Source organism: Dermacentor variabilis, chromosome 10 (assembly GCF_050947875.1).
Source record: "Dermacentor variabilis isolate Ectoservices chromosome 10, ASM5094787v1, whole genome shotgun sequence".
In the NCBI taxonomy this organism is placed as follows: domain Eukaryota; kingdom Metazoa; phylum Arthropoda; class Arachnida; order Ixodida; family Ixodidae; genus Dermacentor; species Dermacentor variabilis.
Window position 1 is genome coordinate 63,182,676 of NC_134577.1, and position 14,778 is coordinate 63,197,453.

A 14,778-nucleotide genomic window follows, 5' to 3' on the forward strand; every position below is an offset into this window, starting at 1 on the left:
TATGGCCCTGAACCTGTCCAACTTCTTTCACCTTTTTCCCCAGACTCCAGAGACGCCAAGTTCGGGAGAGGTAAGCCTGGATATATATGTATATATATTGAAAGGTAAGAGATGCTACAAACTCTATAGTTATTTCAAAAAATCCATGCCGAGAAATCCAACAATCCATCATTGGCTTTTCACTTATTTTTGATTCAGTCACTTAAGCATACAGCGTGGACGTATTGAAGCAGTATGGATGCGCAAGGGCCTCTTTGTCACTGCACCTGTCCAAATTCTTTCATTTTTTTTTCCGCAGACGACACAGACGTCAAGTTCAGAAGAGGGGAGCATTCGTAATTTAATAGATGTAGTTACGTAATGCATCTGTCTTGTTATATAGGACAGGTAAAATATTAGGCTGATTTACATTGCAGCCGTAACGACTGCCGTATATCATGATGTTTCAGGCGGACTAATTGTTGGTGCTTTCATAATGGCAGTGTTACAACACGTAGAATTTTTTTTTTTTTTGTAAGGGCGATATGAGAAGGACAACAACAGAGTGCCGATCGTCAACATTCCGTCATATATCCCTGCTAACAGCTACAGTTGTGGCATAAAATTTACCATAACGAAGTCTCATGCAAATGAGACCTAATTATTTCTCAGGCAAATGAGACCGTCCCATATATGGGCTCTTGTAACGAATTTTATATTTCCTCAATTATACCGAGACATCTGCAGCTATACAGCTAACACCTAACGCACATGAGATAAAAAGCGCGCACTTCAAGGAGTTCATTTACAAATATATTGGGTGCCGAACCTACATTTAGCCGATATTTAATATTTCCCTTGCCTAATGTAACACAAGCTCACTGAATGCATGGTGACGGCAACGTTTCAGTAAAGTTTATAAAAATTTAGATTTTCTGTCTGACTTCGCAAATACACAGGCATAATAAACGGGCTCAATATTTAATTGTATGAGCAATACCTCCTTTCAAACTTTGTAGACCTTCCGTTGCAGCAATGCTGAAGTTCTTGCTGAGAAAACAACCGCCTATGTCGGATGTTAACTCGTATCCCGCGGTCGGCAAAAGAAAGTTTTTTGTCTAATCACTACACTCGAACGTACCTTTTATGGACAATATGCGCTTTTAAATAAGTCTACTGCCTCTGAAAAGGCAACATGGCAGCGACTAGTTCGAGTTATGTAATCTGCTTGTGGCTATTACGAATGTGGCTATCGCGCAATGCTATTGGCTCCAGAAGTGACGAAGCCTAATAGACATGCCGTAACGCTCCGTCAAATCAATTCTTGTGGGCCCATGGCAGCGTTCTGAAAGGGGAGGGGGGGGGGCGGGCTTAGAAGGTGGGGTGGGTGTTCTGTTTCCACCTAGTGAACATGTCCGTTTCGTCTGCTGCTGAAGCGCTGATTGGCTGGGGGCGCCTGTCTCCGTCTGACGCGTATCGCGGCTCAACCAGCGAGAACTTCACCAGCAGACGAAATTGGCTTGTCCACTAGGTGTACACTTAAAGGATGCGCCATCACCCTGGTTTCCACTGCTGGCATGGGCGTTCTCCGCAATGACATAAGTGGTCCTGCACACCAGCTGCCTTCACACCATACTCTGGTGAACGTTAAGCTAAATTTACGTTATCCTCTTGCTGGAGACTGGTCAGTGCCAACGGTGTTGAGAAGCTCTGACGTGCTCCTCATCGCACCAGCATCGCGAGGTGCCTACAGCGCAATGGGAACCACGTTATCGCTTCCAGTGTTTCGCCTTCAGGCGACACTTAAATTTTCTTGTCACCAGTACGTCTTGCAATAACTGTATCACAAATGCCTCCCCCGGTAATCAAATAATCAACCGTCTGCTTCGCTATATCTACAAATTTGATCGGAATACGTGAGTACTCCTGTGAGAAGTAGTATAAACGCTTTTTTTAGATAACCGTGACCCATTTGTAGCCTAAATAAGCTCATTTCAAAAATTTCTGCAAGGACCTTGTGCTACTGTTATGGCTAAAAAAAAACTCCACATCATGAGAAGCACCTCTTCAACCGGTTTTCTATGCCTTCATGCCGCGATGTCTCTGTTTTTCGATTCATAAAGAAAGGGCCCCTCAAGCAGTTGTAGCCTTACCTAAGATCAACGCCTATACACAGAGTATATACCTCTGAAGGAATTTGGCACAAGAAACTTATGCCAGCTTGCAGTAATAAAATAGGTACAGGGTTGCCTATTGCCCCTCTTTCAATTCGCGGGGTCCTCCCCCAGCGTTTGCACCTTGCGGTCATCGCTCTGTCCCGGGTTCTTGGGCGTAATGACATGGAGTGACGCTGGCGTAGGATTCTTCTGGTTGATCTGAACCGAGTGTGTCCCCGCGTCTCCTTCCTGCGCACCTTCCTTTTTCTGGTTAAGCCTAAGGTGCAGGTAGGGAGCTTTCACGACAAACTTAGCGCTGAGGCACAAAGCGCAGTGTTTGCTGGCTTCCGATACATGAAGCGCTGAAGAGATGGACGCCGCTGGGGAATTCGCGGTGCTACTGCAAGTGTGCATGCAAGGTACAAATTACGCAGTAGCTGCTATAGCGGTATTATTTCTGTTTGATAATAGCCCAATGTAATATATGCAGGTTTGCGATTGTCGCTTTATTACGATTGTGACATTTCATTGGAGCTGTCCGATGAAAAAGCAAGCGCTCACACAGATACGCAAGAGCTGCCGCTGACTCGTGAAGGTGGCGTAATGGCCTATTATATGTTCATTCTACATTGTGATGAAGAAAGACCGCCACGAAACAAAAGTACAAAATAAAAGCCACGGTTCGCACCCGCGTTCGGGTAAGACCATGCGTTGGTAACGCACAGTGGCAAGGGGAAGGCCACCCATAACACAGCGTGCTAAATTGGGCCGCAAGTCACCTTCCAAGGCATTCTCAATGCATTCTTCGATAGCAACCGGGCTTGGTTTCCGTTGTTCTTGTCACTCCAACCCCTTAGCCAGTAAACCGACTTTGCTTCAACATTTTCGATAGTTTAAGATGAAATTTGGTGCTTACGCGGGAACGTGGTCTAACCGCTTGCGAAATTGAAGCGAAATTTTTGTAGAGTAGGTTAATTGTTTCTGAAAGTTTCTGTAATTACCTTGCGGTACTGTTGCGAGTGAAACGAAACGCCTTTCTATCGGGGTGTCAATTGATTCTGTTCTGTCAGAAATTGCTTCCAAGAAGTCTGTCCGATTTTGCGATGTGTAAACAGATAGTCTTTATCGGAATAGACACATCCATCCGGAACTACGGCCTGTCATCCACGCGGCATTCCGAAATGAACTCGCCCTACGTAAAGAACTTTTCGCAGAAGTTGAGTGCATCCATTAAAGGACAGGCATTCTTGCTGCACCTGCTGCGTTAGCGCCGCTTCTTGTCGGCTACACACTTGCACCTACGCCGCTTTGCGCCCTTTTTCTGTCCTCGCGGCTTGTTTCCGACGTTCTGCTAGTTATGCAATGCTTGCGCTCAATATCCTAGCAGCGCCGACTTTAATGCCTTAGTATCAGAGATGTCAATAACTAAAAAAAGCGAGCGTGAAAGTGTGCGAAGCTGGTCACACACATACACGCAATCGCAGACGCTATATATATGTATATATATATCTATAATATATATATATATATATACACACTCGCTTGCGAGATGTTTTGGGCCGTTGACAATTGGCGCAGCAGGTGCTCATGCCCTTTTATTGCACCAGCCATTTTCGGCGAATTCATTTCATTTATTCATTTATTTCTGGGAATTTCGACTGTTCATCAACTGTGCATCCCTTTCATAGGTGATGCGCTTATATTGCAGATGGCTCATATGATAGAGAAGGTCATATTTTCTTAGCGTAAAATAAATTTAATTCGTTGTGGAAAGAAAATTATTACGGGTTGCAGAGGACTGTTGGAATCAGTGGGTTAAATGGTAATCAAGATTAGTTTTGAACGGCCGCTACACGATTACACTGCGATCGTGTCCTAAGTTTCATACTCTTCTGCAACGACCAAAGGCGGTCGGCAAATTGCAGATGAATCGTATCCCTAAATCTCTCGGATATCTTATGAGGCTGTACGCCATTAGCAAGTGTTGAGTATCCGTAATATAATGTTACTGCACTTTTATAAATCAAAGACGCGCCTGTTTCTTGACAATGAAGGTCAGATAGATTTTTCGGACACAAATGAATACACGAAACGAGCGTTCTATGCATGACGCCTAAAACACTGACATGTATCATTCGGAGGACATAGCGAAAATGACCTCACGGTTTCGGCGGTAACCAACAGGTTGAAGAAAAAGAATACGCGGAATCAAGAGGCACTATTATCGGTTAGTCACAGCCATACAGAGTACCAGACAGGGAAGTCAAGACAATGAAACCGTGACAGAGCACGGCCCGTGTAATGCTCAGGGTGTGGCTTCGGCTTGCACCTGCGCCAAGGTCTTTCTTTATACAATGCAAGTGAATATCACAATCAGTTCACCCTATGATGTTTCGAGCTTCACTCTCCGTTTCTCAATAGGGTCGAAATATTTCACGCTTTTAATAAAACGACACACTTTATACAAATAATTCTGCTCTCTTTGATGTCAAGGAACAAGCACTGATTAGCTAGTGCGCGGGAATGATTTGTGTATTTTTAAGAGTCCACCTATTGGGCGGTCCATTTCGGCCGCTGCTGATTGGCTAGGGCCGCTCGCCTCCTCCTCTCTCGTGCAGCAGCTGCATCCAATCAGCAGCGGCCGAAATGGACAGTCCACTAGGTGGACTCATACGGAATAGCCCCCCCAGCCCTCAGTACCTGTTTGTACGCTACAAGCTCAATCTCAATCTTTAGCCTAAATATCGCATTTATGCATACCCAAATTAACATCTCCATGTACATATCGGCAAATTATATAGCCGCTTACCCATGTCTGATATCATGAAGACAGCTTTTTGATCATTTTAAATCAGAGATATGCAGTGGTAACGCCATGTGTTTCATTGGCTAGTAGTTTTTGCGACATCCTTAAATTTCTCGTCATCTCACGAGTGTTATTTACACATATCTTACGATACCACGAGCTGTATTACGGTACTACGAGCAGCAATTTTCTCGAAAGCCCTGAAGCCGAGATAAACAAATCAGTTCTGTACAGTTGCGCATGCATTCAATTTGATACGCTGGACCAATATTGTGTCTGTGTTATTTATGAAGGGGATTAAAGACTACGTGCAATATTACGTACACGAGTTCTCAGATTGACACACCTTAGACGCTCTAAACAAATTAAGTTATACTAAATTTTCTACATCAGCTTGGTAAAATTTTTTTATTTTATACTATTTAGTTATTTACTTCTTTATTACTTGTATTATCCACCGGGTCAAAGTCACTGTGGAGGAGACGGCTAGGCACACAGTGAGGGCACACATGGATAGTAATTTCTATTGCAGCAACCAGAAAACTGTTTTTCTTACATCCCTGAATATTTCCTCCGGTATTTTTCTTGCAGCCGGAAAGTACACCAAGCTACACCAAGGTGAGCACTCTAATATTGAACCATATTCGATTTTTCGCCACTGCATTCTCAGGCATACGACCATTAATATAATAGAACGGTGTTACATCGAGTTCATAAACCTTGCCTTACATCTAGCCTATGACGAATAATGTGTAGGGATAGATATATATATATATATATATATTATAACATATTAATTCTATTATATATATTCCTGCACATTCTTCGTCATAAGCAAGATTTAAAGTAACGTTCATGAACTCGATGTATAATATATTAATGCCCGTACGCCTGAGAACGCAGTGGCGAATCTAGCTTATGACGTATAATGTGTAGGAATATATATATATATATATATATATATATATATATATATATATATATATATATATATATATATATATTGGCGCGTCGCCTTCTCTCGGGCACGAGGCACGGGGTCGAGGCGAGGGAAGGTGGGAGGGAGAGAGGGAGGGAAGGGGTGGAGTGTTCTAGTGGATAGCGCCTGCTTATTACGGCGCGGCCACTGCTTACGGCGTGCCCGCGCAGGTACCCTATCTCGCAAGCGATCTGCGACATGCACAAAATAAGAGGAGTGCCGATACCTTTCTACGCGCTGTAATGTCGACGTTTAGATGTACGTTCCAGCGAGAGACAGCACGCAGGTCGATTTGCCAACTGCTTCTGGCGCGCTTCTCGCTCCAGCGTTTCGACAGCGAGATTCCGCGGTCATCGAGTGAGACGCGTTCACGTTTCCCTGTGCGCGCGTTACACCGTGCTTGTTAATTTAGTTAGCACGTGAATGTGTGCAAGTTTATACGGCCGATAAAGCTAATGTATTTACTTTGTACAGCTGTCTACGAATTTGAGATCGCAAACGGTGCTTCGCCTTTCGGGCGAATTTGCTTCTCTTATCGTACTCCACCGTTTCTGTGCGGACATAGCCATCACATTTCCTGTTCTTCTTTTCTTTTCGCGAAATGGCTGGCGCACTTTCCGTATAAGGCACCTGGTAGCTCGGACAGCTTTCATATATATGAACGTACGGATGAAAGAGGGGAAGGGTAACATGGGGGGGGGGTGACGTTTGTTAGTCACTACCATATAAGGCCTATAACTCATAATGAAGCCGAGGAAAGGATATGGCAAATTATTAGTCGTTCTAAATGACAAAGTTATTTGATACGTCAATGGAAATGAAAGTGGACCAAACAACTAATTTGCCATCGGTGTAGATTTGGATTCCACCCACGACAAGTCAATCAAAATAAAATTCTCGGTTTTCGAGTGCCCACATCACGATCTGATTTTGAGGCAGACCTTAGACTGGAGAGCAGATAGTTGGGCTAGTTTGGTTGAAATGCATACTGAAAAAGTACAATGCCGAGTAGCGCTCGTCCCTGTCATTTCTTAGACTTATATTTCTTGTTCTTATACTTATACTTATTCAGTATACTTAGAGTGGAGCTGAGGAATAACTTCCACCAGCTTGGGCTGTTTGACGAACGCCGAATGCGCGATACACGGGCGCTTTTGCATTTCTCCGACTGTATGGAAGTACGGCCTCTGAGGACGAAATTCAATTCCTCGCCCTCGCGCTTACTCGCGAATCGCGAAAGCATTTACGTCTACGGCACAACGGTGGGTAGTCGTTTTTAGATCGCAGCTCTTTTTAGCTTCGGCGTCCCTCCCCATTCTCCTCACCACGTGTAGGGCAGCAAACTGGACTCAGTCTGGTTAACCTCCCTGTCTTTCCTTCTTCCCTTCTCTCTCTCTCTTCGGCGTCCCTCGGCGTAACCGAGCGAACGAGCACAGGGAAGGATGAAAGAGCGAACGCGGAGCGCAGCGGGGGATGAAAGACGGCGATAGCGAAGGGAGCGCGAGGAGGAACGTGGAGGAGGGTGCAGCGAAGCCATGAGGCGTAAAGCGGAGGAGGAGAGTATAGCGAAAGCCTGAGAAGAAAAGCGCAGTGCCGCGCAAGACGGGCTCTGCGGGGACGACCGCTACGCGAGGGCGCCAGAGTAGCGCACCGTCGTCTGTTCACCGATTGCATGCTGCGAACGCTTCCACCGATACCATATATGGAAACAAAGCGCTGCATGAGTGGAGCTTTGATTGCGGCGGCTGCTACGGATCGAGCCCATGCGTCACCCACGCGCTGCCTCTCGTTATCTCTCGATTAGCGAGGCAGTTGCGCAATACTTGGCTGAGTTTGCAGTGTGCCACAAGAGAGCAGTTGTCCGCGTTAGCCAATGCATCTCGAAACGAAAACAACTGTGCTGTTCTCTAGTGAAACTGCGCATTGGAGAGTATCGTAATTTGCGGTGAATATATTGGTTCCTTTTAATTTCACTTTAGCGCATCCTTTCTGCACTTAAGAAAAATGGAAAATATTTCCGATATTGTTTTATTTTTTGCTGCACTATCCGCTGGCTTGATGTATGCATGCGTGTCTGCAATGTGTGTATGTGTAGTATTGAGTGAGAATATGCTTTTTAATTTTTTTGCAGCCATCCAAGCACACGCGACCAGGAAAGGTAATCTTCAAAAATTATATCCTCTGTTTTCTAAAACAATATTCCCAAATATCGCAAATATTATCGCAATAGTGAAACATCAGCCAGAGGATTAAAGCCTGTTGCCTAGATTACGGTTGATAGCCAGCATATTTGTATTTGAACTGATGACGCATGCCAGATGAGCAGCGCACGTTTAAGGTGTGTTTACTAAGAGACACTGGGACAGACATATTCTTATTGAAGTTCCCAGTAAAGTCCACGAAGTAACGAAAAAAAAACAGACACAAGGCGAGTATTCTTGGCAATAAGACAAGGCTTCATGTGACAGAGCCAAGCACAGTATATCTATAGTGTAAAAAAGCATAAGCACTGTCTAGTTGGTGAGGCCTGAGGTCAACAGTACTAAAATTTTGAAGTATCACGTGCCGTAACCGCGATCTGGTTATGAGGCACATAATAATAGAATCTAAAATAATATTGCCCACCTGAGGTTCCTTAACTTGCATCTTAATCTCAGTACTCTAGTCTTTCGCATTTGGCCTTCAGCGAAATGCGGTATATGCGGCCGCAATTCAGTTAGCTGACCAGCACCTCGCTATAGCCACTGGGCAAACGCGGTGAATACAAAATTTTTCCAATTTCGATATATATATATATATATATATATATATATATATATATATATATATATATATATATATATATATATATATATTCACAGGCGGAACAAAATATCATTGGAATTTGGCTTATTTTTTATTCAATCACTCGAAGAAACACAGAATATTGACGTTTTAAAAAAGCATAAATGCAGAAGGTCGCGTCTGTTTCTGTACCTGTCGTATTTCTTTCATCTCTTTCCCAGCCTTCAAGGACGTCAAGCCCAGGAGAGGTAAGTCTTCATAACACACACACACACACACAATATATATATATATATATATATATATATATATATATATATATATATTGTGAGACTGTTGTGAGACTAAACGTAACGCACGCAAGGTCCACGTCACTTCAGGGAGGGGCATTGCGCCGATCCTAACTTTCTTCCATGCGTAATCATGCGAACGACAATTCAAATTTGGAGTCGGATATCTTGGAACACAGACGCGTTATAAGAATTCTTCCAACTGAGACTGTGTAGGTACACGACTGCCTCTAACTTTTCAATACAACCATATCCACCTAGTGCAGTCAATGAAACAATCATTATTCAATGCTAGTTAATTGGGCGGCTGACAGCGATAATTTTCATCTCAGTTTCTATCCACCTGACCACATAACTTATTCGCACAGATGGTCTTCGGGTGCCTCCCAGGGCCTAACTTTAAGGAAACAATGAAGCTTAGTTCTGAACACCCGGTATATAGTTGAAAGATAACAGTTCTTGCCAACTGTGCGGTTATTTGAAGAAAGAAAGCACGTTAGAGAACAGAACAAAATGTCGTTGGCTTATCAATAAGTTAATTCAATCACTTAAAGAAACACAAAGCGTTCACGTTCTGAAAAAGCAGATATGCGCAAGTGCCCGTCTTCCACTAAACCTGTGCAACATCTATCATCTTTTTCCCCAGACTGCAACGACGCCAAGTTCAGAAGAGGTAAGTCGTCACACACACACACACACACACACACATATATATATATATATATATAGTTGAAGGGTACGAATTCCGGGCAACTCTATAGTTACTTGAAGGAATCCATGATTAAAACGTCAACAAAATTTCATTCGATTGTCACTTTTTATTCCGCCACTTAAAGAAGCATTGAGCGTTTGCGTTGACGTTTTGAAAAATCAGCGATGCGCAAGTGCCTCTTTCTCACTGACACTGTCCAACTTCTTTCACCTTTTTTTTTTCCCCCAGACTACAGAGACGCCAAGTTCAAAAGAGGTAAGTCTTTGTAAATTCATAGATGTACTTACGCACTGCATCTGTCTTGTCACGTATAAAAGGACAGGTAACATATGCTAATTTGGATTACAGCCGTAACGACTGCCGTGTTTCAACAGTTTGGCTGGTGGGCTAAGTGGTGATGCATCGTTAACGGCAGTGTGACAGTACGTACACAACCTCGGGGAAAAAAATAAAGAATGAAACAGAGTGCCGATCGTAAGCAGTTCGTCCTATCCCTGCTAACAGCTACGATTGCGGTATAAAACTTGTCAAAATGAACTGCCAAGCAAATGAAACAGTCTGTTTGTCGTGTACCGTCCCAAAGCTGGGCTATTGCACAGCATTTGATATTGCCTCAATTATACCGAGACAACTGGAGCTATAGACCCATGACCTCAGGCATATTAGATACAAACTACATAGTTCAGTAAGTTCATTTATAAATATATTGGGCGCCCAAGCTACATTTAGCCAATATTTAAAATTTCGGTTGCCTAATTTCGCTTGCTCACTGAATGCATGCTGACGGCATCATTTTACAGAAATTTATAAAAACCTCGATTTTGGGTTTTCATATATATACAGGCATAATTACCGTATTGAAAAATTTACTTCTACGGCCAAAAATTCCTCTGAAGTTTGTAGTTTTTCCGTTTCAGCATTACTCAAGTTCCTGCCTACAGAAAATGACCTTTATCGCATCTAAAGTCACATATCCCGGGGTCTGCAAAAGAAATCTCTGTCTAATCAAGGTGCCCTTTATGAACCACCTGGGCTTTTTAACTAAGTCTACTGCCGCTGAAAACGCGGCACGGCAGCGACTAGTATGGGTTACGTAACCAGCTTGTCGCCAGCACGAACCTCCGCGGCCATCGCTTGCAGCAGCACAAGCGAGTCCGATTGCTGACGAGAATTTCGCGGCCAATGTCTGCGTTCCGGTCCTCTAATTGGGGAAGCGAATACATGGACTCTCGATGCGCATTTCCGCCGTCGCCGTCGGCGTCGTCGTGCTGTCCAGCTTTCAACGACGAATGCGCGATGCAACCCCGGAAGAATAGGCTTCGAGGGACGCGCATTGCGTTTGTCTCCAAAAGTGACAAATCCTAATAGACAAGCCGTAACGCTCCGCCAAATCGGTTCTTGCGTGCCCGTGGCAGCGTTCTGAAAGTGGGGGGGGGGGGCGGGGGGAGGGTGGCTTAGGAGGTGGAGTGTGGCATTTTGTGTGTTTCCACCTATCGAACATGCTCATTTAGTCTGCTGCTGAAACGCTGATTAGCTGGTGGCACCTGGCTCCTTGTAACGCGTATCGCAGCTCAGCCAGTCAGAACTTCATCAGCAGACGAAATGTGCATGTCCACTCGATGGACACTTACAGAATACCCGCCCTGGTTTCCAGTGCTGGCAAGGACGTTCTGCGCGCTAAAAAAAAAAGTGTTCCGGATCAGCAGCCGTCTGCCGATCATACGTTGGGGAACGTTAAGCTAAATTTACGCCATGCTCGCTTTGAAGACTGAGCAGTGCCAACGGTGATGAGAAGCGCTGGCAGGCACCTCATCGCACCAGAATTGAGAGATGCCTACAGCGCTACGGTAACCCCGTTGTGTCTTCCATAGCTTCGCTTTTGGGTGGGACTGAAATTTCTTTCTCAGCCGTGCATCTTGCAAAACCCGTATCACAAATGCCTCTGCCGGTAAATAAACAATAAACCGTTCGCTTCCCTATGTTTAAAAATTTTATTAGAGTTCGATCATCCTTTGAGAAGTAGTATACCGGTTTTTCAATCACGGTCACACATTTGTAGCCTAAATAAGTTCATTTCAAAAACTTCTACAAGGTCCTTGTGCTAGTGTTATGGCTGAAACAAAAAGCCTCTCCAACATGCAGAGCACCTGTTCAACCGGCTTTCTCAGCCTTCGTGCCGAGATGCCTCTGTCTAGCGCCTCATGAAAAGGGTCCCTCAAGCAGTTCTAGTCCTGCCTAAGATCACTCCGTATACACAGAGGGTGTAACTCTGAAGGAATGTTTTTGCACAAGAAATTTGTGGCAGCGCGAAATAATAAAATAGATACAGGGTTGCCAGTTGCCCTGCTTTCAAGTCGCGGGGTTCTCACCCAGCGTTTGCACCTTCCGGCCATCGCTGTGTCAAGGGTTCTTGGGCGTAATGACATGGTGTGACGCTGGTGTAGGATTCTAGATGTTGATCTGAACTGTGTGCATTCCCGCCTATCTTTCCTATGCAATTTTCTTTTTCTGGTTAAGCCTGGGGTACAGGTAGTGAACTTTCTTGACAAACTTAGCGCTGAGGCACGACGCGCAGTGTTTGCTGTCTTCCGATACATGAAGCGCTGAAGAGGTGGACGCCGCTGGGAGTTCGCGGTGCTGCTGAGTGTGTGCGTGAAATGTAGAAATTACGTAGCAGCTGTTAGGGGTATTATTTGCGTTTGATAATAGTCCAATGTAAAACATGTAGGTTTACGACTGTCGCCATGCTACGCTCGTAACATTGTTTTGGAACTGTCAGTTGAAAAAGCAAGCGCTCACACATGTAGGCTAGAGCTGCCGCTGATTCGTGAAGGTATCGAAATGGCCCCATTACATGTTTATTCTACTCTACAATTAAAAAGCAACAACCACGAAACAGAACTTAAAAGAAAAAAGACACAGTTGGCTGCCGCGTTCTGGTAAGGACAGGCATTGGTAAGTCACGGTGCTAAGGGGAACGCCTATCATAACACTGAGTGCGAGATAGTGCCGCAAATAACCACCTCTCAATGCATGCTTAATGCATTCTTCGATAGCAACCGAGCTTGGTTCCCATTGCTGTTGTCACTCCTACGTCTTCAAAACTAACCCCCGTATTAATGAACGCAACTTAAGTTGAAGCACACACTTGACTTAATTTAAACGACGCCTGTCGTGAACGCGCGGGAGGAAACGCAATGACGTTCCTGGGCGCGTTAACTCCTGGCATCATTCAGATCAAGTCAAGCATGGGCCTCAACTTAGGTTCTTGAATACGGCGGTAAGCATGTCAAATCCATCCCACATAATTGGCCTGTAAACCGACGTTGCTTCAGTATTTCCAAGGGTTTAAAATAAGCTTCGGTGCTTTGCGGGAACTTCGTTTAACCGCTTCTGAAGTCAAAGCGAAATTTTTTATTGTAGATTAGTTGTTTCTGAAAATTTCTATATATACCTTGTGTTGTGAGTGAAACGAAGCACCGTTCCATCAGGGTGTAAATTCATTTGGCTTGGTCAGTAATTGCTTCTAATGAGCATCTCGTGTCGCGATGTGCAAACACGCACTTGTAAAAGTGTAAACACATATTTTTATTCGAATTGACCCATCCTTCTGCCACCACGGCGTCCCATTCATGCGGCATTCCCAAACGAACTCGCCGTTTCTAGAGTGCTTTTCGTAGAAGCTGTGTGAATCTGGTAATGGCAGGAATTCTTGCTTCACCTGCTGCATCAGTGCTGGTATACTTGTTGCGCTCCTTCACACTTTTGACCTACGCCGCTTCGCGTTCTTTTTCTGTCCTCGCGGCTTGTTTCCGACTCTCCGCTAATTATGCAATGCTAGCGTTCCCGATCCTAGCAGCCCCCTCTTTAATGCCTTACCCCCGTATTCAAAGATGCATCTTTATTTGAAGTCCAAGCTTGACTTCATATAAACGACGCCTTCTGCGAACGCGCCCAAGACACTCATTGCGTTTCCTTTGGTGCGTTCACGACAGAAGTCATTTAAATCAAGTCAAGCCGAGGCTTCATGTTAAGATGCATTTCCGAATGCGGGGTTAACATCAGGAGTGTCAAGGAAGAAAAAAGTGTGCGTGAAGTGCGAGAAGCTGGTCACACACACACACACACTCGCACGCACCATTTCTTGCGCCAGCCATTTTCGGCGAGTTGAGTGTACGTGTAGCGCTGGTAGGTAGCTTTACGTAACGTATCAGCGTAGCGTAACTCGACTTGCGTCAGTCTCTTATCAAAGATGGTTCTTTTGACAATTTCTTTTTACAGGTGACTGCAACCACAGGTTCTGGCATAGTGAGTGTCTTCATGCTGCTTTTTCATTTATTTCTCGGAATTTAGACTGTTGATCAGCTGTTCATTGCAGAGCGCTCATATATTGCACAAGGTCGTCTTTATTTAGCGTAAAATAAATTTAATTCATCGTGACAACAGCATCATGTAAACAAACTTTTTACGGGTTGCCGATAACAGTTGGAATCACTGGGTTAAATGTTAATAAAGATCATATTAGAACGGTCGCTACCCGGTCACTCTGCGATCGTTCCCTAAGTTTAATGCTCTTCTGAAACGACCGTAGGCGGGCGGCAAATTGCAGATTAATTGTATCTCTGAATCCCCAGGATGTATTACGAGGCTGCATGCCGTCAAAAAACTTTCCGTATCCGTAATACATTGTCACTGCACTTTTATACATCAAGGACACGTGTGTTTCTAGACAATGAAGGCCAGATAGATTGTTCGGACATTATTGAAGACACGAAACGAGAGTTTTCTGTATAGAGCCTGCCACACCAACATATCTCATTCGGGAGGAGACAGCGAAAATTACCGCAGAAACAATCAGGTTGAACCGGAAGAATACGAGGAATCAAGAGGCATTATTATCGGTTAGTCACAACCATACGGAATGCCAGACAAGGAAGTGAAGACCATAAAGTCGAGAAAAAAAACACGTCCCACGTGATATGGAGGATATGGATTCAGCTTGCAGTTGCGCCAATGGTCTTTCGTTTCGTGCACTTTCAATTGGCTGGACGTTATTTTTGATACACACCAAA

At 44.4% G+C, this 14,778-nt stretch overlaps 1 protein-coding gene across 1 annotated transcript in view; it reads left to right on the top strand.

The window, feature by feature from the left end:
- The window catches only part of LOC142560631 (uncharacterized), a 223,655-nt gene that overhangs the window by 195,355 nt on the left and 13,522 nt on the right, over nt 1–14,778 (top strand). The window contains exon 39 of the mRNA XM_075672856.1: nt 44–70. Within this exon, the coding sequence (XP_075528971.1) occupies nt 44–70 (27 nt within the window). The remainder of the gene's footprint in view (nt 1–43; nt 71–14,778) is intronic.